The sequence below is a fragment of the Mus pahari genome, chromosome 20 (genome assembly GCF_900095145.1).
Source record: "Mus pahari chromosome 20, PAHARI_EIJ_v1.1, whole genome shotgun sequence".
NCBI classification, from domain to species: Eukaryota; Metazoa; Chordata; class Mammalia; order Rodentia; family Muridae; genus Mus; species Mus pahari.
The window spans coordinates 27,974,837-27,999,984 of record NC_034609.1 but is presented as its reverse complement, the minus strand read 5'-3'; the positions used below and the strand labels follow the sequence as shown (position 1 = coordinate 27,999,984).

The 25,148-nt window shown below is 46.7% G+C and overlaps 1 protein-coding gene across 2 annotated transcripts; it reads left to right on the top strand.

Moving 5' to 3' along the window:
• The first annotated feature begins 316 nt into the window (after positions 1 to 316).
• On the top strand, positions 317 to 25,148 carry Dync1li2 (dynein cytoplasmic 1 light intermediate chain 2). 2 transcript variants are annotated; one of them, XM_021220294.2, is made up of 13 exons: positions 317 to 642; positions 790 to 863; positions 2,751 to 2,867; positions 5,724 to 5,954; positions 13,363 to 13,532; positions 14,242 to 14,335; positions 15,824 to 15,959; positions 17,710 to 17,821; positions 18,272 to 18,331; positions 19,797 to 19,838; positions 20,194 to 20,311; positions 21,006 to 21,122; positions 22,604 to 25,148. In XM_021220294.2, the coding sequence occupies exons 1-13, from the start codon at positions 536 to 538 to the stop codon at positions 22,702 to 22,704; spliced, it is 1,479 nt and encodes a 492-aa protein (XP_021075953.1). In that variant the 5' UTR covers positions 317 to 535; the 3' UTR covers positions 22,705 to 25,148. The 2 variants fall into 2 exon arrangements, with proteins under 2 accessions (XP_021075953.1, XP_029388307.1); XM_029532447.1 differs by lacking the exon at positions 19,797 to 19,838.

The following is a 25,148-nucleotide window of genomic DNA, read 5'->3' as shown; positions in this document are numbered from 1 at the left end:
CTTCTGATTCCCCCCCTCCCCGCGCCCCTCCACCAGCTGCCCATTGCTGGTATGACAGGCATGCAAATCTATGTCCAGTCAATTTTTTTTTTTTTGTGGATCTTCGTTCATGTTTGGCCCATTTTCTTTTAAACTTCTGAGCTGTAGTTTCCTCGCCTCACTTATTAAGAATTAAACAAGATTCAATGAGATCGCTTTATAAATAAAGTTGTCTAGCTTGAGTTCATGCCAAAGCTTGGGCTTGCTTGCCGCCTCGGAGCTGCCCTGCAGGGGTCGCCAGCGCGCCCTCGGTCTGGTGGCGTCCGCGGCTCCACCTCCGGCGTAAGGCTGTCCAGCTGGCTGCCTGACCCAGCAACGTCCCTAGCTGCGGCGATCCCACGCCCCGCAGACGCACGAGGACACCGCGGGCCCGTCGGGACGCGCTGGCTAACGGAGCTTCTGCGGCGTTGCGGGCGGGCAGCGCGGCCCGGCCGGGGTCCTTGCGGGTCCTCGGCGGGCCCGGGGGAGGGCCCTCTTTGTGGCTGCAGTTGGCAAGATGGCGCCGGTGGGGGTGGAGAAGAAGCTGCTGCTGGGTCCCAACGGGCCCGCAGTGGCGGCCGCCGGCGACCTGACCAGTGAAGAGGAGGAAGGCCAGAGTCTATGGTGAGGAGCGTATAGAGCCGCAGGTGGCGGGACCAGACCGGGAGCGGGCCGGAGCGGGCAGGACCGTGGGCAGACATTGACGGGCAGTCGTGGGCCGAGCGGACCAAGGCGGTCCCGCGCTGACCACTCTTGTCATTGTCGCCGCAGGTCTTCGATCTTGAGCGAAGTGTCCACCCGTGCCAGGTCCAAACTGCCGTCCGGCAAAAACATTCTGGTGTTCGGTGAGCGGGTACTGCCCTGGGGCGCAGGGGTGGGTCAGGCGGCGCCCCTCCCACTGGTTCCAGGCTTCTCCACCCTTAACCGCCTGCTTGTCGCTTGCCTGCCTGGGAGGGCACGCTGGACTCTAGCAAGGTGGCCGGAGAGTCTCCAAGCCCACACCTCTACTGACCCCCCCAGAATGCAGCTACGTTTGGAGTCCAGTAATGTGGTGTGGGCTTGGGGCATTGGGGCACATTCCTTCAGTCTTTTGGCCGAGCCTTCTTCAGCCTTGACTCGGTTCATCGGTTAGCCTTGTGCTCACCAAGTTGAAGATGTGGAGGAAGGAAAAAGAGGATGTGCAGGCTGGATGGAGGAGATGAGGGAAGTAGGTGACCTGGAGTGGGAACTGAGGAGATGTACGTGAAGTCTTTCTTCAGTCTTCATGGGCAGGCAGCAGAGCTTGGGAGTGAGTCAGCCCCAGGAACTTTCTTGCATGAATGGTGCCCTCACTGCTGGGTTGCTCAGTCAGTTATTTAACCTCCCTGGCTTCAGTTATCTCATACAAACGAAAGGGATTATATGCGTTCACCTGCAACGCTGTTTGTGGAGTAGGAGCTGAGGGCTGAGCAGGGGGACAGTACAGACAATCTTAGACACCCTGCAAGAATCCCAGTGGAGCCGAGGCAGATGTGTGCGTGGTTGCATCGCATCTCTCCTGTCAAGAGCAGACTGCTGTGGGTGCATCACACTGTTTGATGTGTTGAGAGAGCGCTTGTGGAATCAGGTGTCTTGAAGGGTAATTGTCTAGGTGCAAGCAGATAGCAGGGTGACGCATTTGGATACTGTTAAAAGCTTTTTTTGTAATATAGGATAAAGATGAGGTCAGATCATGAAAGTCTGAAGGACTAATCGTCTTTCCTGGCGACTCCTGATTTTTCAGATTTTTATCTTCTTCCACCCTTCCCCAAGCCTTATGGAAATGACTGCATGGTGATGTCCCTGTGTTTCTCTCATCCAAGTGATGGCCAGGGTGGTAGGTTATAGCCGGGTATGTGTTTTAGGGAGATAACTCAGGCTTCCTGGGGCCAGCTAGATCAGAATGAGCAGGAGCTGAGGTCAGGCTGACAGGCACTCTTCGAGGCCCCGGTGGATTGTGGCCAGTGTGAAAAGGGTGAGCATTGTGGAGGAAGGAGGGTCCTTGTGGACTACCTTTCCTTTCTTATGTTCTCAGATTCCATATTGTTGAATCCAAGGATGCCCAGGGATGTTTGGTAATGGTTCTAGTTCATGTTTAGAGTATATCTCGATGGGGAGGGTGTTGGCTATAGAAAGTCCGAGGGAGATGAGAAAGCACTTGCTACTGAGACCCTACTTAGGAGCTTCACCTAGGTTGGTAACCTGCCCACCCCACCCCCATCTCCAAGCCTTTAGAATGCATGTGAAGTTGTTCTCTAAATCAAATGTGTGCAAATTACATAAGCGTCATGACTGGGGGCAGAACCAGGTTTTTATTTTAGTGTTCCTAGACTTTGGGGGTTAGTTGTGTTTTGAAGTGTTCTTGTGGCGAAGATTTATTTTGTGGGAAACTAGCCCCACCTCTGACTTTCACTTCTCTGGGATGTCTGTCTTAGAAAAATGTAGGCAGAGCTGGTGAGTTTGCCCTATTCCTTCCCTTGTGAAGTGAGGAGAATTGCAGCAGAAGGTCATTTGTGATCTCGGGTTGGCTGTCTCTGCCAGTCACTCTTAAAAGCAGGTCTCCTTTGTTGATGAGAGCAGGTGGGAGAGACCTTAGCAGGCTTGCTTGAGATTCCTGGTTGTTCCTTATTCCTGGTTGGTAGTGTTATGACCAGCTGTCTTTACATAGAGTGATACACTGTACACTTTTGTCTTCTTGCAAATGTCATTTCTAGGTGAAGATGGTTCTGGTAAAACAACTCTCATGACCAAACTCCAAGGAGCAGAGCACGGCAAAAAAGGAAGAGGCTTAGAGTATCTTTATCTCAGTGTTCATGATGAGGACCGGGACGGTGAGTGACCATTACTCCATTGGAAGGTAACATGTAGGGCTCTGACTCCTACATGTCCAGGCACACTCAGCCTTCTGGTACACCCAAAGACAATGGTTTGGCTTGGTTTTTTGAGACAGGGTCTCTTGTGGCCCTGGCTGGCCTGGAACTCACTACCTAGACCTGGTTGGCCTAGAACACTCAAGAGATATTACTCTATAATGCTCCTTGATAATTTTTCAGGTTCAGCTGCTTCCATGACTGTAGAATAGTTATTGGTGCCTGGGTCTTTTTTTTTTTTTTCCTGTGAGAAAGTTTATAATCTCGAGATGAAGTTTATTGGTTCATTTTCATTTTTTTCTGTTTGCTTTTGTCCATTTAAATACTAGTGATCATGATGTTAGGGTGTAGGGTGTTTTTATAACACGTTCTCCTACTTATTTGTTAAATTGAAGAAGATAAACTAGAAGCCACTCTAGCACCTAAGCTCCGCTATCTCTGAGACCTACGGAGTGGAGGACATAGAGGCTCTTCCTCAAGCTTGGGCACCTCCTTGTGCTAATTGGGACCTCCAGGGATCTTAGCCCTGCTCCCTTGACTTCATCTTGTTGAACATTCCTTAATGGTCCTGAACAGAAGGCAGAATGTCGAGCCCTCTGTCAGAAGAATAAGCATCGAGTGTCCTATCTAGCGACCCACTGGTGTCTGCTTGTGTAACTGAGACCCATTGGCGTCTGCTTGTATGACTGAGGCCGCTAAATGAAGCCTAGAGGACCATGTGTGTGTTTGCATCATTTGCACCCTGCCTTGCAGGCCACCTTGCTTTTCCTGGGAAGACCTTGGGTTTGAGAGCCAGACCAAACTGGTTCAGAGTGCCACGCCTGTGTTCTTCAGTAATGTGGCTTCTGATTACTAACTTAACCACACTTCCATGTCCTCCTCTGAGGAAGAGGGTGCTGGTACATTTTGCAGGTGGACAGAGTGTGTGGGTGTGAGGGGCGCGCTGGAGACTTGGTGAAAGCCTTCCTGCCTTTGTGAAAGGGCAGACTGTGGTAAATGCTCTGAGACCCTTAATCCTCTGGTGTTTCCAAGACTGAGGTACATTTCAGGACAGAGCGTCCCAGTGACCGCATTTCCGCATTTACATGTCTTTGAGTTGAAGTTTATACTAGCGTCAAGTTCAGATTCCCCTGAAAGCTTTTCCTTTCTGCATTTATAGGACTTTATCTCTCGGCTGCTTACTTATGAGAATGTTTGATGGAAGAGTTCCCCTTACCTGAGGTTAATTATACATCTTGCAGCCCTAGTCTTTTCAATTGTGGGGTATGACTGGGTTATAAGTACACATTTCACAGGCAGTCACCTGCTAAAGAAACTACTCCCTGGCTGTATCTGGGTTGTGGTAGGATATTATATGTCAAAGGACCACTGCCTCTCAGTTAGATTCTCTTGTCTACTGCTGCATGGGATGTGTGATCTTCACACCTGGGCGGAGTCATGTATAGTTGACATTGGCTAGAAAAGCTCAAGAAACTGCTTGCTGGTGGGTAAGGCATATAAACCTCAGATCTTGAGTACAAACTATGTTTGGAGTCCATTCACAGACCCAGACTGAAAACACTAACATACTGGTTTGGGACCAGTTAGTTAGCAGGTAAACTCACTTGCTGCCGAGAGAGCCTTGAGTTTGATCCCTGAGACCCACGTGATTTTATAATGACTCCACAGGTTGTCCTCCAACTTCACTGTGGAACCTCCCCACCTGTACGCTAAGGAGCACATACACACAGCTCTAGATAAATGGCATAAAAAACTTGAAGTAGGAGCTGGAGAGATGGGTCGCTTGCTTCTCTTCAGAGGACCCATCCCAGCACCATGTCTGGTGGCTCACAGTGGTTCACAACTCTGGCTTCAGGGGGCGCCAACGCCTCTGGTCCCTAAGAGCACTTGTACTCCTGTGCACATAACCACATGTGGGCAGGCACACACATCATTCAAAATAATAAAAATAAATTTTAAAAGGTAGAGATTGGGAGTACAGCTAGATGTAGATACCTTTATGCTCAAACTCATCAAAATGCACTTTTATAGATATTAATAATTGGTCATATAACAGGGCAGCTAAAGAAAGGTAGATTTTAAAAGTATATGTTGGAAAAGGAAGTTAATGGAATGGAGTTTTGATGTTAGGAATTCTCTTTATCAAGGTACTTTTATAGAAAAAATGATTAAGGAATATGTTTGGAATGTTTCTAAAATATCCCGCTAACTTAGAGAATTATCTTCTGAAGTTGCACTGTTGCAGTTCCCAGTTCTTGGTGTATTTTGTTTCAGCTGTATCTTAAGATCTCCCTTTAGTCCACTTGGATTATCTCAAGCCAGTGTCAGACCATGGTACCATTGTAAGTGCTTCTGTAAGTGTCTCTAAAAGGTGAGGATGCTGGGAATGTATAACTGAAGATCCTGACAGAACGGCCGTAGTCGCTCGGTGTAAGGCACACACCAGGGGTTTGTTCCCTCAGCCTGCTCACCAGCTCACAGATAACTGGTGTCTTAGGACAGTGGATCCTTTAGACGGAGGGGACAGCTCATCAGTAAACGTTTGTGTCCTTTGGTTGTTATCAACAGCTAATTATTCTCGCCCTGCTCCTTAGAGTCTGTCGAAACCTTAGTTATTAGAGAGTCATCCTGTATGTGGTTATCTAAATTTTTAAAAGCCTAGGCAGTTCATTCTGTACTAGGCCGGATTTGCCAGCCACTGGGTATTTGGCTCTGCTGGGCTGCGCTTTCTGTGTGAATTCATTCCCTTCCTGATGCTGCAGTTCTCATTGCTGTGCAGATAGTCACTGTTGGGTGATAATGTTTCTCTCTCCCCAGATCACACGCGCTGCAATGTATGGATTTTAGATGGAGACCTCTACCACAAAGGCCTGCTGAAATTTGCAGTTTCAGCTGAGTCTCTGCGGGAGACCCTGGTCATTTTTGTTGCTGACATGTCTCGACCTTGGACTATAATGGAGTCTCTGCAGAAGTGGGCTAGTGTTTTACGGGAGCACATTGATAAGATGAAGATCCCACCGGAGGAAATGAGGGATCTGGAACGGAAATGTGAGTAAAACTCACTACTCCTCTTGGATTATTGGGGCCACCTTCTTCCTTTTCAGGCAAGGGAGGTTACTTGGGATAGAATTTGCCTATGTGTTGAAATACTTGTTTCAATTATTGGAATTCAGTTATCAAGAATAGTTTGAAGGAATTAGGAGTGCTGCTCTCATAGAGAACCCAGGTTCAGTTCTAGTATTCTTACCAGTCAGCTCTCAACTTCCTGTGGCTTACATTTCCAGGGGATCTAGTCACTAGCATGCATACAGTGCACATACAGTCAGACACTCAAGTGCACACACACACACACACACACACATAAGTAAGTTAAGTAAGTAAATAAGTAAATAAATAAGAACACTTTGGCCTGATGTGCTGGTGTGTGCCTTTAATCCCAGTACGCCGGAGGCAGAGGCAGGTGGAGTTTGTGTATCAATAGGAAGGTTTGCTTTGTTTTGGCTTACGGTTTCAGAGGTCTCCGTCCATGGTCACTTGGCAATTTCTAGACCTGTGATAAGGCCATCCGTCATTGCAGAAGGAAGGCAAAGAGGGGTAAAGAGAAGGGGAAAGGATGGCCTTCAAAGGCCTTCCTGCAGGCTTCTTGCCCTTCCGTGGGTCCACCTTCTAATAACCACTGAGCCGGGAGCACATGAGTAGCAATCTACTGAGAGCTTAGTGGATTTCCCTTGAGTCATACCCCAGTAATGCCATCAGCTAGGGACAGAATCTCTGAGGACATTTTTCTTCAAACCCCAAGCCCATGTTTCTGGAATCCCATGGAGATCCCATGTCTCCTTGTTGATGGGTTTAATAAAAAAAAAAGAAGAAGAAGAAGAGAATCTTTCATTTCTGACTAGTTTCTTTTGCAGTCTAGCAAATATGATTGCATTCAGGAATAGCAAGATTGTTTTCAGTGAGAGGGGCCATTAAACGACAATAAAAGTTATTTTAGGTTTAAAACCCTTCTGAGAACAAAGAAGGCACAAAGTAAAGGAAGTTTGGTGCGTTTTCAAGTGTGGCTCAGAAGCTTGTTTTTCCTTCCCTGGCTTCTGTGCAGTTACATCAGCTTCTGTCCCTATGCCAGGGAAATGGGAGGGGCACGGGGAGCGGAACCGGCAGCCGCAGCATCTTGGCCAGTGTGAGCTTGGCTGCCCTGGCTCGGTGCCACGGGATGACATCACCCCCTTTGGTGAATTGATGAGGGCTCTGGAGCATGGCACACAGTATCTGCATACTCACTGTCGGGGAAGTTTGATGGCGCTTCTCAAACGGACTTTCCTACTTTGTGTCTCCTGTCGCACACTTCATCTTGCCCCTGCCTGTCATCAGCGCAGCCAGAGCCTCACACCTTCCTCCCTTGGCTGCCTGTGTGCCTCCCGCCTCATCCGCCCGTGGGGATCATGATTGCCAGGCCGTTCATCTCACCTCTCTTCAGCCACTGACCTTTCTAGATAATGCCTCTTTTTCTTGCAAAACAGCGATGCTAAAGACAGCTCAGCAAAATAATTCTGAGGCTGAGGAGCTATTCTCGACCACTGCACACAGCTTCATACTCAGACTGGTGAGCTAATGTGCCGCAGACTTCAGTTTGGGTTTGACAACCTTACAAAGGTTTATTATTAAAATAGAAAAAGGGGCTGGTGAGATGGCTCAGTGGGTAAGAGCACCCGACTGCTCTTCCAAAGGTCTAGAGTTCAAATCCCAGCAACCACATGGTGGCTCATAACCATCTGTAACAAGATCTGACTCCCTCTTCTGGAGTGTCTGAAGACAGCTACAGTGTACTTACATATGATAAATAAATAAATCTTTTTAAAAAAAAAAATAGAAAAAGCCACATCATCCAAGGGTACCACTGTTTCTCAAATAAGGAAAGTGTTAGGTGCCGGGTGTTGTTCTAGGTGCTCTGAGGATACAGCAGGCAGGAAGGATACCTATTCTTGGGGAGCTTGTGGAGGAGACACTGAATTAATTTAATGGCCTTAGTCATTGGCGTCTATGTCACTGAAGATTAGATTCAGTGACATAAGACAGAAAACTGGAGGGGAAAATGGCTTTAAAAGTTCTGGGGTTTATTTGTCAAGGAGAGGAAACCTAGAGGCAGGCAATTTGCAACTCCTGGGAAGAGGGTGCAGCCCTGGGAAGATAGCTCGAGAGCCCTGGCTCCTCTGGACTCACATCACTTTGAGGGTGTGGTTCTTGTCCCTTTGACAACTAGAACTTAAGCAGTATGTCTGTGTTCCAAGCAGCAACATGGAGAACGGGAGGCAATGCTGAGGTGCATTTGCCCACTCTCTTTAAAGAGGTTGAAAGTGGAATCTTTTTGGCTTTTCAACGTGTGTGTGTGTGTGTGTGTGTGTGTGTGTGTGTGTGTGTGTGTGTGTGTGTGTGTTTGCACATACGTGTGTAGCATGACTTCCAGAAGGTTCTCCTCTCCTACTGCAGGTACCACAGGTCAAACTTGGGGTTTCACATGAGCACTTTGACTTGCTGACCAACCCACCTCTCCCCCTTGCTTGTCTAGAAAGTGTCTTCATGCTGTGTTGGGTTAGGGGGGAGAGGAGAGAACCCTAGAGGGCAGAGCATCTAGCAACTGATGCCCTGAGCATCTCGTCTGTGACTGAGCATCTCGGCTTTCATGGTCCCCGGTCTGTGATATTTGGAATGGTAGCCCTGCCTGAGGGCTTGTGTTCACGCTGGCCTTAGCTTACTTTAGGGAAGTTCTTCATGTTCTTGCTCAGAGGACGGCTGCCTTTCAGATTAATTGGACTCTCTGGTGTTTTCTTAATAAGAATTATTTTAGTTTTGATTATGGGGGGCACAGTGTGTGTGCATGTGAATGGAGGTGTTAGCAGACTGCTGGGGCCTCCTGGAGCTGGAATCACAGGCGGGTGTTGGGCAGTGCTGGAAGCAAACTGGGTTCCTTGCAGGAGCAGGACATACTCTTAGCTCCTGAGCACCTCTCCAGCTGCCTTTAGTATTGTTCTCAACAAGTGAGCCCTGCTTTACAGGCAGGTTCCTCTCAGGCTGCCTGCTGTGGAGCAGCTTTGTGATCAGCCACTGTGACCCAGAGCTGGCAGAGGGACAGCAACCTCGAGCTGCCAGAAGGTGGTGCTTGCTGCTGCAACATCTGGATGAAGACAGTGTAAAGAAGGGTTGGGTTGGGTTAGGCTGGGCTTGGTTGGGTTGGGTTGGGTTGGGTTGGGCTGGGTTTGGGCTGTTTGAGGAATACAGCCCGTCATAGCATGTAAAGCACAGTAGCAGGAACATCAGGCTGTTGTTGGTCACAGTACATCTGGAGTCAGTAAGCAGAAGTGAATTCTAGTGCTAAACTAGTTTTCTCCTTTTTTAAAATGTAGTCTAGATGCAGAGACTCTGGGATGGTGTAAATAAACCGTAAACCATTCTGGAAACACCCTACAGGCACACCTAGAGGTGTGTCTCCTAAGTGATTTATTTGCTTTTTTTTTTTTTTTTAATGTAGGGGGTCTGTGTGGCTCTGGCTCACCTGGGATTCACTATTTAGAGTGGACTGGCCTTAGAGAGATCAACCTGTGGCCCTTGACCCCTTTAGGGATTGAAGCACCCTTTCACAGGGTTGCATATCAAATATTTACATTGTGATTCATAACAGCAAAATTACAATTATGAAGTAGCAAAGAAAATAATTGTATAGTTGGGTGTCACCACAATATGCACTGTTTTTTAAAGTGTTGTAGCATTAGGAAAGTTGAGAACCACTGATTTAGAGTAACTAGTTTCCCTCAGGACTTGTAGGCCACTCTCAACATGTGACATATACAGAAGACAGACCTGGCGGGCTCCTGGAATAGGTGATCCGACTGCTCCGCCCCCTCCCTCCCCACTGTAGCTTAGCTCACCTCTAGCTTGTCCCTGGCTCTGCCCTGCTCCCTGTTGGGGAAGCCCTTGACAAATGCCTTCTCTGTTCTTGGGCAGTCAGATGTCACCCTGACAGTTAACCGCTGCATTTTTTATTGACTTGACTGTTAAAGGAGTAATTCCTTTAAGCTCCTACAACAACATCAGATTTTCTGTGGTTTCTGAATGGACCTTGGTAGATTTCTTTTTTTTTTTTTTTTTTTTTTTGGTTTTTTTTTTGAGACAGGGTTTCTCTGTATAGCCCTGGCAGTCCTGGAACTCACTCTGTAGACCAGGCTGGCCTCAAATTCAGAAATCCACCTGCCTCTGCCTCCCAAGTGCTGGGATTAAAGGCATGCGTCACCACGCCCGGCTCCTTGGTAGATTTCTTTATGTTGACAATGAAGTTTGACCCATGTGTGTTAGTCTCTGCTTTTGTGAGAGCACACTTGAGGAAACAAAGGAAGCGATGTTGGGATGGCTCAGTGTATGGCACAGTCTATAAACTACTGCCTGTGGAGCATAAGGACCAGAGTTTAGTCCTCTTACCCATGTAAGAGCAAGGTGTGGGAGCAGCAATAATCCTAGCACTGGGGAGGAGATGGGAAGGTTCCTGAGGTTAGCCAGTCATGCTAAATTGGTGAATTCTAGGTTCAGCAAGAGACCCTATGTCAAAAAAGAGGGCAAAGAGCAATTAAGTAAGATGTCACACTCAAGAACTTATGTACATGCACACACGAACACATACAGAGAGAGAGAGAGAGAGAGAGAGAGACTAAGCTTTGTTTAGCTATGATTTCAGAGTTTGCATGCACTGGTGGCTTGCTCTCTTGCTTTGGTGGAAAAAAAGAAGTTGCTCACCTGTTAGTAGATGGGGAACAGAGAGGAGGGCCTGAGGGCGTAGCTCAGTTAGGAGAGGGTTTGTCAGTTGATAGAGGGCAAGCATGAAGCCCTGGGTTCAGTCCTATGTAAACCAGGCACAGTAGCTCTGCTTGTAATCCCAGCACTAGGGAGGTAGAGGCAGGAAGACTAGAAGGTCAAGGTCATCCTCCATATGAGTTTGAGATCAGCATTAGAATACGCATGGACGCACATGCCTGCGTATGTCAAGAGAGAGAAGGGGGAGAGGAAAATGAGAGCAAGTCGTAGTAGAGCCTTCACAGGCACAGCCTTAATTAATAACCTGCTTCTTCCATATAAGGTTCCACACCACCACCACCCCAGTAGCTCATTCAGCTGGAAATTCACGTCTGAATTAATCCCATGATAAAATTAATGCCTTCTTAATCCAGTCACCTCTCAAGTACCACCAACTGAGAACCTCCAACACATGAATCCTTTGGGGACTCTCCATGGCCAAACCACAACACTTGTTACTTTTTAGTTGGCTGGTGTTACTCGGAAGACCATGAGCTGCTCGGCCATTTCAGAAGCACAGACAATGGATGAACTAAAATCTCTCAGGTTTTGCCGAGCAGTGGTGGCACACGCCTTTAATCCCAGCACTTGGGAGGCAGAGGCAGGTGGATTTCTGAGTTCGAGGCCAGCCTGGTCTACAAAGTGAATTCCAGGACCGCCAGGACCGCCAGGGCTATATAGAGAAACCCTGTCTTGAAAAACCAAAAAAAAAAAAAAAAAAAACCCTCAGGTTTTTAAAAACTGTTTGAAACCCGTTCTGTGGGTGTAGAGGAGAGTGTACATCTTTTTCTTGGCTTTCCATAGTGATCTGTCTGTCTGTGTCTGTCTGTCTGTCTACCTATGTTTATGGGGGGAGGGGAGCAGGGGTTGTGGGGCTGTTCTGCTTGCATGTATGTGCACCATACGTGTGTCATGTCATGGATGCCAGAAGAGGGTAACAGATCCTTTGGAACTGGAGTTACAGACATTGTTATTCATTGTGGGGTGCTGGGACTTGAACCTGGGTTCTCTGGAAAAGGAGTCAGGGCTCTTAACTCCTAACCCTTGTTTCCAGCCCCCTGCCCTCCCTCCCAGTACTTTTACTTACGTTTATGTTGCATGGTTTTAGTGAAAGTATAATAAAAGGCCTTAGACATTTTTCAGTTCTGTTAGGTTCATTAGAAAACTAGAGCTGCCCGTTGGCTCCTAAGCCTGGAGGGGCTTTTCCTGTCCTGTGAAGACCTGGGTATGGCAGGCACAGCTGTCATCCTAACATCGGGAGGCAGAGGGAAAGGAGGGGGATGGTAATTGCTGCAAGTTGAAGGCCAGTCTCTGTCTACAGGGTGAGTTCCAGGTATCTAATGAGACCCTTTCCAAATACAAATGACAAAACCCATTGTTCCAACCCTGAAGTGCTCACATACAGGTTCTGGTCTGCAGGCCTTGTGTTCACCTGGCTTAACTACAGCCAGTAGCTACTCTACCTAAAAGCCCTTTTCTTTACGGAAAGATTTGTTTTGTGAGTGTTGTACTTGTTCATATATACGTGTACTACATCCAGGCCTAGTGCTCATGGAGGCTAGCAGAGTAGATTGGCGTCCCTGAGACTGGGGTTCCAGATGGTTGTGAGTTTCCACATGGGTGCTGGGAACTGAAGCTGAGTCCTCTGGCAAGTCTCTGACCCTCTGAGCCATTGCTCTAGCCCCCTAAGATAACAGATGTGTGTACCAAGGAGCAGACGCGTCACTCCTGCTGTGTTAGGCGCAGATAGAACATGCACACTGTACGTGTAACTGAAGTGCCCTGAAGACAAAGTCCCTAGGAGTACAGAACTGTGACTGGTACCTGGCAGTCCCGTGGTCTTTGCCTGCTTCTCCTCTATGGAAGTGGCATGCTCCTCTGGAATTCAGAGTGTAGGCGTTTAGTAGCGTTTCTAATGATGACCCAGACAAGTTGTGTTACTGTGATTTCATTTCCAGTGGTCACTTAGGAAGGAATGACATGGCTGTCTGGCACTGTGACAAATGTGGAATGCATAAGAAAAGTGTGTGTGTGTGTGTGTGTGTGTGTGTGTGTGTGTGTGTGTGTGTGTGTGTGTGTGTGAGTGTGTGTGTGTATGCGGGGAAGTTATAATGAAAACTAATATGCGCTTAAGAACGTTAAGAGCAGCCGGGCCAGTGGTGGCACACACCTTTAATCCCAGCACTTGGGAGGCAGAGGCAGGCGGATTTCTGAGTTCGAGGCCAGTCTGGTCTACAGAGTGAGTTCCAGGACAGCCAGGACTATACAGAGAAACCCTGTCTCAAAAAAACAAAAACAAAAAAAAAGAACGTTAAGAGTACATGAAAAATGTCAGGTTTGAGCCCCAGTACTATTCTTCAAACCAGAACATTGAAATCCTGTTTAGGGATTGGATGAAGCTGAAGGTGTCACGTTTTGCTGCCTGTGCAGCTCACAGCTCAGTAGACAGAAGAGCTGGTGTTTGCATCATGGTCCCTAAACCCTAAAGCTGCAACCTTTGCCATGCATAGATGTCCTTGTTTTATAGTTGTTATTACCTTTTTAATCTCCTTAATTTTCTAAGCCTAAGATGTGTTTCTATTTGTGTCTGTATAATTTTTTTCTTTTTCCTCTGTAGTTATGAAAGATTTCCAAGATTATATCGAGCCTGAAGAAGGTTGTCAGGGTTCCCCACAGAGAAGAGGGCCTCTGACCTCGGGTTCAGACGAAGACAGTGTTGCCCTCCCTCTGGGTGACAATGTGCTGACTCATAACCTGGGGATCCCAGTGTTGGTGGTGTGCACAAAGGTACGTCCAGGGAATGGTGAGCTTGGCTGGGTTTCCCAGGGAACAAGAAAGAGTTTTAGAAGCTTTGATGGAAGTTTCTTCTCAAGGGAGAATTGAGCTTATTCGGGATTCTTGAAGTTATACTGAAAGTGTCAGGGTAGAACGTACTGTCATTGCATGCTGCTGCCGAGTCGATAGTACCTAGTTAAGAAAGCCCTGTTGACTTCATGGGCAAACTCAAGTGAGAGCAGTTTGCTTAAGGCTCTAGTTTATCTGGTCCAGACTGGTGTGATAGAGAATCATGAAGTAGAAATAGAAATGAAGCTTCATTTTAGAGAAAGTATGTCTCTTATGAGAGGGGGAAGGTAGCTTTAAAAATGTCCTGGATTTCAAAGTTGCGTTATTCCTAGTTTTTAACTAGGCAGCCTTGTTGCCCAGCTGCGGGATCTTCCTGCTCCCTGCTGTTCCTGAGCTAGATGAGGTACGGTGCCCAGCAGGGAACATTTATGGGGTGATCAGGCCTGTCATATCTGTACTTTGTGTATAAACTGAGGCCCAGGATGAAAGAGAACTCTCTCGATCTTTTACTCTTCTCAAACACCTGGACCCCCATCTTGAGTGAGGCGTTCATTTAGACATATTTTTGTTTCTAACGAAGTTCCTTGTTCTGCTCCTCAGCAAGCAGAAGAGCAGAGAGCTAACATTCCTCTTGGTTCTATCTCCCCCGCAGTGTGACGCAGTGAGCGTCCTGGAGAAGGAACAGGATTACAGGGATGAGCACCTGGACTTCATCCAGGCACACCTGCGGAGATTCTGCCTCCAGTGTATCCTTGGGATGCTGTGTCAGGCCCTGAACACAGGCTCTCCTCCAAAAGGGGGTGTCTGCAAAGCCCCTCCTGAACAGACAAAACAAGGGGGTGTCTGCAAAGCCCCTCCTGAACAGACAAAAGGGGGTGTCTGCAAAGCCCCTCCTGAACAGACAAAAGGGGGTGTCTGCAAAGCCCCTNGGTGTCTGCAAAGCCCCTCCTGAACAGACAAAAGGGGGTGTCTGCAAAGCCCCTCCTGAGCAGACAAAAGGGGGTGTCTGCAAAGCCCCTCCTGAGCAGAGTAGTCTTCTCTTTTTTCTTTTTTTCTTTTTTCTTTTCTTTTTTTTTTACATTTCACTTAATTATTTGGGGGTGGGACACATGAGTGTGGAGGTCAGAGGAAAACTAGGGAGTCAGTTTTCTTCCCTCATGTGGGTTCAGAGTCAAATGAAGGTTGTCAGGCTTGGCAGCCTGCATCTTTATTCAAGCACTAGCCCATCTTGCCTGCCTCACGGGGTAGTTTTTACCCTGGGGTAGGGGTGGGTTGAGGGGGAATTGTAATCTTTCTATTAGCTTTACAATTTTGCTATGTTGGAATTTCTGAATTTTATACATAATAACCTAGGCATGGCTTTGCTCACTTTGGAAGTGTGATTATGTTTTTTTTTTTCTTCTTGTTTTGCTTTGTTTCATTTTTGTTTTTTTTTTTTTTGTTTTTTTTTGTTTTTGTTTTTGGCAGAGTCTCACTGTGTCATCCAGACTGGCCTGGAGCTTGTGAGTTTCTGCCCCCTCTTTTTGGGTGCTTGGATTACAAGCACATGCTATATACCCAACTTAGTCGTTTTGGTTTTAAGGCTATACTTTCGATAGGCTTTCGTATTCAGAAACTGATGCGTGACCATTTTATTACCCAATTACATTGTTTGTACTTAAAAAAAATCTCATTAAACTTTGCTCTTATTCGGAGAGGTAGAATTAGCGATACGGTTACTGGTTTAGATGAGGCAAGTGTTTCTCATGTGTTGTGCTGCCCAGGGAAAAGATACCATGCCAGCAGCCTTTTGAGTCTTCTTCATAAATCCAACAGTAGTTCCTTAGTTCCACACTAGTGCCAGCCAGGCGCTTCCTTTGAGCCCTCGGTTGGCACCTATCTCTGATGGTGTCCCTGATGATATCCTCGTTCCCTTGTGAGCCCCTGCCTGGGAAGTAGCCTGTGTACCTCCGGATGCCGATCGTAGTGTTGCACTGAGTTTGCGTCCTAGAGAGCAGCCCCAGGAGTGGGCAGCACGCCGAGTATGGAGAGCGGCTGCGTCCTGCAATAGCCTCAGTGCGGAGTGTTGATTTATTGTGCCTCTCGGCCCCTCTCTGTAGTTGTGAAAGTTTGCATGCTTTGTTTACTTGCATGCAGATAAGACCACAGATCACCTCATGCTTTAGAGATTGTGCTTATGTGCGATCGTGTTTCGTCTCACAAATGACTTGGTTTTCCTTAAGCAAATTGATTAGATGGAGCAGCGTTGATTTACACCTCAGTGAAGGAAGAGAAAAACCTTGACTTGCTGTATAAGTACATTGTTCATAAAACCTATGGCTTCCACTTTACCATACCCGCCTTAGTTGTGGAAAAGGATGCAGTTTTTATGTGAGTTCTTTGGAGGTGGTGGCATTTCGCTCTTCTCTTTATAGTCCATTTGCTTCGAGTGCACCTTTTCAGTGCAGGGCTTCTGTCTGAAAGAGTGCTTGGGCTGGTCCTCGGGTACTAGACAGGTGCAGCCTCCCCTCTCTGCTCCTTCTGCATTGACTCGTTGGACTTAAGGGAAGTGGGCGGTGTGGTCAGAGGTGCCACAGTCCCTCACTGAAAGAGAGATGCCTGCAAGCAAGCCATTTTGTGCACTCACTGTTGGCTCTGGTGAAGCACTGGCCCTGAGACAAGTCCAAGTTAGAGATTGCAGTGCTGTGGCGGTGCTGTGGTCTTAGAGTAGCAGACTGATGTTAAGATCTGAGAGGCTCTGGACTGGACAGTTACAGTTGTTCATTCAGCAAGCTTTTCACAGCACCCTCTAGGTGCCCAGGTTCTCTATCGAGGACACAAAAATGAGTGGGATATACCCCTGTTACAGCACAGAAACGGACGTGTTCCGAGGGGGCGGGGACAGGGTAGCAGTGGGTCAGTGGAACAGGGCGAGGCCAGAGGGATGTGCTCCTGGAAGATGTGCCTTCTGTCTTGGTCAGCAGGAAGGGGCCCAGGGTATCTATAAAAGGCCGAAAATACGAGAGCCGGGTGCTTCAGGAAAACTAATAAACAGGTTACCTCCTGCTTGTTTGGAGAGAATCTCACTCAGACTTCATACCCTAGCGCTGAAGAGTCACCCAGAGCAGCAGACAGGCACCAAAGCAGAGACTCGGTGAATGGTCTGCTTCTATACTCAACTCACGTCTTAACTACGTGCTCCTAAAGCAGGAGTTCTGGTTGGATTTAGGGCTAGTGTGGAATGGAGGCTCATCTTGTGCCTTCTTGAGGCTTATAGCATCTTAGGTCATGATAGATAGATAGATAGACAGACAGACAGACAGACAGACAGACAGACAGAACGAACCTCAGCTGTGTCGAGTCCCCCTTTTACTCTTGTGTCTCTTGCTAGTTAACCTGTGTAGGACTTTGTAAGGTCAGCAAGGCCGTTTGGGAAAAGCATCGTGGATGGCACCCTCTTGGTAACGTAACTGTCTAGGAGTTGAGGGAGTGAGAGCGTTGTGAGAACAGTCGGTTGGTTTGGTTTTGTTTGTTAGAGCGTCTTGAGCTAAGTGTGGACAGAATGTGGTTGCTGCCCTTCAGAGTAGGAAGTGGGGAGTCTGACCCAACCTCTTTTTTTTCCTGGCCTCGTGATGTCGAGCTGCGTGACACCCACATAGGAACCTCCGACTTCCTTGTGTCTCTTGTCAAGGACCCAGGATAGATATAGGCCATAGCTTCCCCCTTGGCTTCAAGGCACATCTTTCATGCCAACAAAATTAATGAACTGTTCATAAGATAATTGGTATAAAGAAGTGTCCTCAAGAGGGACAGGATGCAGTGGGAGAGCCAAAGCCCGGGATAACGGTCCTCTCAGGATCTCCCTCCTTTGTGCATTGTTGCTCTGAGCAAGGTCCCGCTCAGCCCTTGTTTTTCCTTCCACTGGTTCCCTAGGCCTAGCCTCCCTCCGTCTCTGGAGCAGGATGTGTCACGTTGATCTGATAGGATGGGTGTGCTTATGTACCTAGAGTTACGAGACACCGGCAGCACCTCCAGACTTAAAATCGTGGGAAAGGACCTCATGCAGGAGCATCTTATAATCTGAAATGTGTTTGAGATGTTCGTGGGCCAAGCATGCTAATCTGTGTCTCCTCGTCTTTAGACCTGCAGGCTGGGACAATGAAAAGAAAATAGCTATTTTACATGAAAATTTTACAACCGTGAAGCCAGAAGATACATATGAAGATTTTATTGTAAAGCCTCCTGTGAGAAAGGTACCTCATTCAGTCCCTTGCAGGCCTTATGTGAGTGGTTTGAAGTCAAGAAAATGAGACCAGTTGTTCCAGGAGTGACTCATTGTGTGAAGTGTGGGTGACAGGAGGGCCACGTCATGTCAGTTGTAGTCGACTTTCCTGTTACGTCCCAACGGCGCTCCTACCACTTGGGAATGACTTTGGCCAGATCCCCTCTGGGGTCTCCTGCTTGAAGTCTGTGATCTAGAAGGAAGGTGCTTACCGTTTAGGACTTGCCACACTTTGCATGAACGGGTTACATACCATGGCTGGTTCTGGGACAGCGTCTGTACCTAGTTAGAACAGTGTAGCTAGTCTGAAGAAGACCCCCAGCCCTTGTGGAGGCCCACACCGAGATTCCTGTAGCATGCACTCTGCCAGACGTTTGAGAATTGTCATTGCCTGTGGTCACAAACGTGTCTCATTTCACAGCTGGTCCATGACAAAGAGTTGGCAGCTGAGGATGAGCAGGTGTTCCTAATGAAACAACAGGTAAGAGGCCTTCTCTCGAGTGGAATGCCATTTCCGGAACAGGTTTTGGGGACTCTGTGTTTGAGAGCATGCAGAGGCGTGGAGGTTAAGATGAGGTTTCCTCTTTCCCTACTTTCTCAACAGGTAGGGATTGGAGCTCGTGCTTCATGAGGCCTGCCTGCATTGCACATTACCCTACGGGGATGGACTTATTAGTATGTTTTCATGCACCTGGAAAGATGTTCCGCGTACTTCTTGAATTGATCATTTACCAAGTGGCCTGGTTCACTTGCATTTTTTTCCCACAGTGTATAAAAGCAGTGGTGCTGTCATACCTAATCCCAGCGCTTGTGAGGCAGAGGCAGGAGGTTTCTGTGAGTGAGGCCAGCCTGGTCTACAGAGGAAGTTCCAGGACAGCAAGGGCTACACAGAGAAACCCTGTCTTGAAAAAGATATATACACAGTCAAACACATACATACATACATACATACATACATACATACATACATACAGAGAGAGAGAGTGTGTGTGTGTGTTAGTTTTAGTTCCAGGACAGCCAGGGCTTTTACACAGAAACCCCTTCTCAGAAAACATACATGCATAATATATACATGCATGCATACATGCATTCAAGTAATGCACATTTTGTACCTGAGAAGAGTAATGTAGCCAAAAACGGCATTGATTTTTTTTTTTTTTTTAATTGTAATCCTCCTGCCTGTGACTCTCAAGTGCTGGGATTGTAGGCTCATGTCACCTGCTTATGATAGTTTTATGCAGGGCCAGGAATCTAGCTCAGCGCTCCACATGCTAAGCAAACCCTTCACCAGCTCAGTTACATCCTCAGCCCCAGGCCAACTGCTTTACTACAATCATTTATTTTTCATTTTTTAAAAGAGCATCATGTATATATACAGTGGGGATTTTTTTTGGTTTTTTTCAAGACAGGGTTTCTCTGTGTAGCCCTGGCTGTCCTGGAACTCACTCTGTAGACCAGGCTGACCTCGAACTCAGAAATCCACTTGCCTCTGCCTCCCAAGTGCTGGGATTAAAGGCATGCGACACCACTGCCCAGCTATACAGTGTGTTTTGATGACATCCACTCTCAACTCCTTACAGATCCACCCTGATTCCCCATGATAACAATTTTGAACACAAACCCGTTCTTAACACTTCTCTTTGACCCAAATTGTTAGATATGTGGCCATCTCCTAAGGGCAGGGCCAAGTTCTGTTAGTTTTTAGCAATTTTTCCCAACTCTTTTCCCTTTTCTATGGCCTGCTTATTTTCTTAGCTTCAGAACTGGTTTTTGGGGGTGTCTTCATATACCAAATTCGGAATTTCGCTTATTTTTGCATTTGTAGTGTAAAACATGAGTGTGTATTGGCGCCCTGTAGTAGTCATAGGAGTAAAGCCTTTGAAGCTCCAGCCCTCAGTTCATGCTGCAGGCCTTGGTTAATGGCCAGTTTGTCCCTCTCTTTGCAGTCACTCCTTGCCAAGCAGCCTGCCACGCCCACAAGAACCTCCGTGAGTACCTTTCACCAGACAGAGGGTCATGGCCCGGTGTCATGGGTGCTGTCTAACTTTACACCGGGATTGGAACAGTTTATATGTATGTGGGCTTTTAATATATTTTTAAAATGAGTTACTCTCACCGAAGGCCCACAGCCAGGAATACATTAGAACCTCAGAAGTGTTTGACGAAAGACAACAACTGATACTCCGTAAGCTTTCGTTCCTTTCTCAGGAGCCTGAGCTGGGCACAACCCTCCACTGTGCCGCAGACACTGGACTTCAGACGGGAAAATGTGTTGACTTTGATTTTTTTGTATTTTTTGTTATTTTTATATCTATGTGTGACGTGGGCTGGTTTTGGACTTAGGAATCCCCTGCCAGAGGACCCTCTGGCTCTCCAAGGACCCAGGGTCGGGGTGGACCAGCTAGCGTACCAAGTGCCTCCCCCGGAACTTCAGTAAAGAAGCCAGATCCAAACATCAAAAGTATGTATGCCGTCACTGGGGAAAGGTTTTAGTCCTAGGCCCACAGGGCGCGTTATAACAGTGGCTGTGATCTCTGGTGGAAATCCAGGAAAACTAGACTGATGGCTTTCCAGGAAAAGTTACATTCCAGCAAGTAACCGTGTGCACCTGGCGTTGTGTAAGACCTTAGACCCTGCAGGTGCCCTTAGGAAAGAATACAATTTAGGAAGTCACTGTACAGTGTGTATCCTGAATCTGTGGTTTCTTTCTTAGCTTTGTAATAATACTATTTATGAGTTGACTATTTTTTTCCTTTTGTTCTTAACAAGCCACTGCTTATTCATACACAAAGGTAGTAAACCCATCAGAACAAAAGTTGGTGAATTCTTGCATGTTCACTTAGCATCTTCCACTTTGGACGTGAGCTTTTCATAATAGGCTGTGAGCCTTGCAGGCTTAGAAAACTGAAATGCACTGCACTAAGGACGCAGAAATGTGACAAAAAGAAAGACTTTTCTGTGACCCTCAAAGGTGGGAAATGCAAACTTGTTTCCACTAGAAATCTTATCACCGCCCAGTTAGCCTCAGCTAACAGAGTGAGCGTGGTCAGTGCACTAGGAAGCCGACAGCCACAGATGCTCAATTTCAAGCTTAAGAACCACTTTTCTGTCTCAGCTTGAGTGACGCTTCCTTGTTTTTCTTTGTGTTTCCTTAGATAATGCAGCAAGTGAAGGGGTATTGGCCAGCTTCTTCAATAGTCTGTTGAGTAAAAAAACAGGCTCTCCCGGAAGTCCCAGTGCTGGTGGAGTGCAGAGCACAGCCAAGAAGTCAGGTACAGGAGGGCCTCAGAGCTTCAGATCCTTAACGGAGCAGTGCTGTCAAACGGGGTTGCACACAGCAACGGTCCTTCACCATCTGCACACTTCCAGGGTTCTGGCTAGCTATGAACAGAAGCAAGCCTTGTGCTGGCAGTTAAGATCTTAAGCTGTTCTTGTAGAAGGCCCAGGGTTTCAGCACCCACATAGTAGTTCCCCAATACCCTTAACTCCAGTTCCAGGGGATCTGACACCCTCTTCTGACCCCCTTGGGCACCAGGCATGCCCAAGGCTAAAGTGGTTAAGTTCTTAGGACTCACATCCTTTCATTGTTGTGGGGCCAGGGGTTAAGCTAGGAGTTGATGGATGCTAGGCAAACCGTGGAGTGTGCCTTTGGCTTGCCTCTGTGTTTTAGAGACAAACCTGTTGGCCTCATCCACTGTCTGGCCTTAACTCTTGATCCTCTTGCTAGGATTGTAAGTATGCACCACAACACCCCACATAGAAAGAACATATTAGGCATATGCTGTTGAGTGTTTTCTCTAATTGATTTTCTAAAGTAGACGAGGGTGTTAGAAGATCATGGCGTCCTTAGGGCAGTCTGAGCCTCCAGCAACCTAGGAGTTCTTAGAGACCCAAGAATCTGATCTGGGCCTCAGCTTTGACCTTGTGTTTGTCCCTTACCAGATAAGGGCCATTGTCCAGGCCCAGGTAGTGTTTGACAGCCGGAAATAGGAGCACCAGCATTGTGCAGGATGAACTGCGTGGCCTGGCCTCGCTTTCACTATAGTATACATGGTATTTCCATGTGAGTCAGTTTAAAATAAGTGACTTTATGGGTAGGGTATTTTTGTTTTCTGGGGATCACACCCTACACATTAATGGAAATACTTTGCCAGAACTACATCATCAACCCATTAATCAGTCTGAGGTGTTGTAGTTAGAAATGAAACCTGAGTGCCTGTTGGGGAAACAACGCAGTTCACTACATGCCTGAAATTCAGATGGGGACCTCCAGGAGACCGTGGAAAAGGTACACAGGACTTAGGGATTGGGGATGAGGGTTTTCAGAAAGGCCCCTTGAGTTTAGCACAGAGGCATCCGCAGGTCCTGTCCAGGAGGTGGCTGCCTGGTTGGAGAAGCACAGACCTGTGACACTGGCAATAACAAGATTAGAGTCTGTTGGGGGTTTTTTGGTTTGTTTTTTTTGTTGTTGTTATCCTTGTTGAAAAGGCTTTTCTCATTTTGAGGATGCTGTCACTAGGAATGATGGGTTTTGAGGACAGCCTGGTCTACAGAGTAAGTTCCAGGACAGCCAGGGCTTCACAGAAAAACCCTGCCTAGAAAACAAAAATATTTTCTTACACTGATATTTTGTGTTTTGTTTTTGTTTGTTTGTTTTGTTTTTCTCTCTCTCCCTCTCTCTCTCTCTCCCTCTCCCTCTCCCTCTCCCTCTCCCTCTCCCTCTCTCTCTCTCGTTCCATTTCTTTTCTTTAAGGACAAAAGACTGTGTTGTCAAATGTTCAGGAAGAACTGGATAGAATGACTCGAAAGCCAGACACCATGGTAACAAACTCTTCAACAGAAAACGAAGCCTGACCCTCCTTTGAAAGTGCATCTGTCAAATGACCAAATAACTATGTATATTCATCTGATAAGACCAGGATTTTTCTGATACGGCACATGCTATCAGTTTTTGGGGGTAGGGGAGATGAACTTTAAAAAAAAATACATATACTTCTTTGGCTTGTCCGAGTGTGAAATGCACATTTAGGAGGTTCCATGTCAGGCCCCTTCTTAGGGATGTCCCTTGGACTCTTGGGCTGCGATTCTCTTGTGGGAAGCAAGCGCAGCTGGCCTTGTAGAGTGAAGAAAGGAGGCCCACTTTCTATCAGGGTGGAGCGAAGAAGACTGGGAAGGCATTGTTCAGATGCATGGTTAGTTTGACCAGTTGCGTGTTAGCAAATTCACTTGTTCTTGGGAAGCAGGTTAAGTAGCCGACAGTCCAGGAAAGAGAAAGGTTCTGGAGGGACAAGAGAAGTGCTGGTGGGGAAGCCGAAGGTTGAGGGAGGTGGAGGAAGGAAGCAAGTGAGCGAGCTAGCGGCGTTAGTAAGTACATGCTCGGTAGCATCAGTTAAGACCTAACAATTAGAAACATTTGCAAACTAAGCACTAAACAGAAGGGAACTGGGCTCGTTGTAAATGCATCTTTAAGTTATGGGAAATGTGTTGGATCTAGGGTGCTGAATAAGGTGGGCTGACTCAGGGCTGGTAAAGACCGAAGCTGCCTGGGACCCACATGCTTGGCCCAGACCATGTCCCTTGTCCTTGGAGAGATGCTGGGCTCTATGCAGATGTAACCTGGGCAGGCAGTCGCTGTGCGTTATGATCAAAGTCAGCAGATACAAAACTAGATATTTTAAATAGTTCCTATTTTGCTTTGTGTTGTTTAATTATTTTTTAACTACCACAGGCTGGCCAACTAATAGAAAATAGGTGACTGATTTCTCATTGTACCATATTGGCAATGTTCTAGAGAAAGTTCGGGGGGAAGTATTTAATGTCGTTGTACTCTGGTTATTTGGCTTGTGCCAGGTCCTGCCTTAGAGCCTGTGGTAACCTCCCTGATACAGAAAGGTTCTTTCTGTAGCTCCCTGGTCGGACCATTGCTGTCAGACCGACAGGTGGGTGCTTTACATGGAGAATGGAAGTGGTGGGCTTGTGCTTTGCATAAAGCATAGCACTTCTCCTCTCACGGAGGTGCAAGTCTAGCGTGTCTTCCATGAGGGGCATGTTCATGAACACTGTCAGGTCACACCACCATGCTGAAGTAACTTCTGTGGATTTGAAATAGCACTTTGAGTTTCTGTGTGACCCAGCACATGTAAATGCAAACACTACCATGACTTTAATGTATAAAATCTTTGTTATCCAAACCAAGGGGAAAACCACAGTTCACTTCCGTGGCGTTTACTCTTTTTTTATATGAATGTTTGTTACTGTGTCTCGGCATAATGTTCCTAATGTTGTTACATACATGCCAGATTTGACTAACCACTAATGTAGGTGCATAAGTTAACATCTAGTTCCATGACAAGGCTGCTCGACTGTCGAGTCGCTTTGTAAAGGTCTGAACACTGTTAAGGCGAAAGCTGAGTGTGTGCTCGCCTCTCTAACAACAAAACGATGTTTCTTGTGCCGGTTGTACTATTGAAATATATTTTTTTCCTTTTTTAATTCAGTTTTTTTTGTTGTTGTTATTTTGGTTTTGTTTTGTTTTTTAAAACATGTATTGTGGCTTCAAATGACCAGGTTGTCCAGGCGATGACAGTAAGCTGGCTGGAGTGGAAACCATGATGGAGGGTCAGCTGATCTCCGTAGCAGCCAGGACAAAGTAAATGACCTCAGAAACTAGGAATTCTTGCAAAGAAACTGCCTAATAGTGGGATTTTGAAACTTTGATAGAAAAGTTAAAGTGTATCACTTGAGCCAGTAGGCACTTTGTGTGTTTATGTCAAATGTGCTCTAACCAACTGAGGAAATGCTGAGGTCTGCAGCGGGAGGGAGGGTTGGAGACCACTGTGTTATTCCTAGTTTCAGAAGAAACTGATGCATGTTGTCATGTGCTCAGTAGTTGCCAAAGTCCACCAGCCTTGCGGAGCTTCAGGGTTCTTTGGGGGTTTGAGGAGATGAGGTCATTTTTATTATTTTAGGGAGTCTCAAGCATTGGAACCAAAGGCCAAATAAGAAACAGCCTTTACTTTTTAAAGTAAAATTAATTCTATTTGCAAGAATACACTTTGTATGGTAGTCTATAAAAGACAATTTTATGACTATTTATACACATTATAAGGATTACCTCTGTTTGTCTTTAAATGGATAATTTTAAGTAAGCCCGGCCTAAAAATTATAGCCCAGATGAGGGCTGTGAATTAGTCTTTCCTAAAAAAATCCAACAGATATGCTGCTAGATTGTTTTATTTTATTTGCACTTTTTTTCTTTTTTCTTTTTTTTTTTTTTTTTCTTTTCTTTTTTTAATAAC

Bases quoted from the DNA above. Each gene is read 5' to 3' on its own strand.
- Dync1li2 (XM_021220294.2), top strand. From the start codon at position 536: ATGGCGCCGGTGGGGGTGGAGAAGAAGCTGCTGCTGGGTCCCAACGGG. The intron at 5,955-13,362 runs GTGAGTAAAACT...TTTCCTCTGTAG, and splicing joins GAGGGATCTGGAACGGAAAT to TTATGAAAGATTTCCAAGAT. The intron at 18,332-19,796 runs GTAAGAGGCCTT...CTCTCTTTGCAG, and splicing joins TGTTCCTAATGAAACAACAG to TCACTCCTTGCCAAGCAGCC.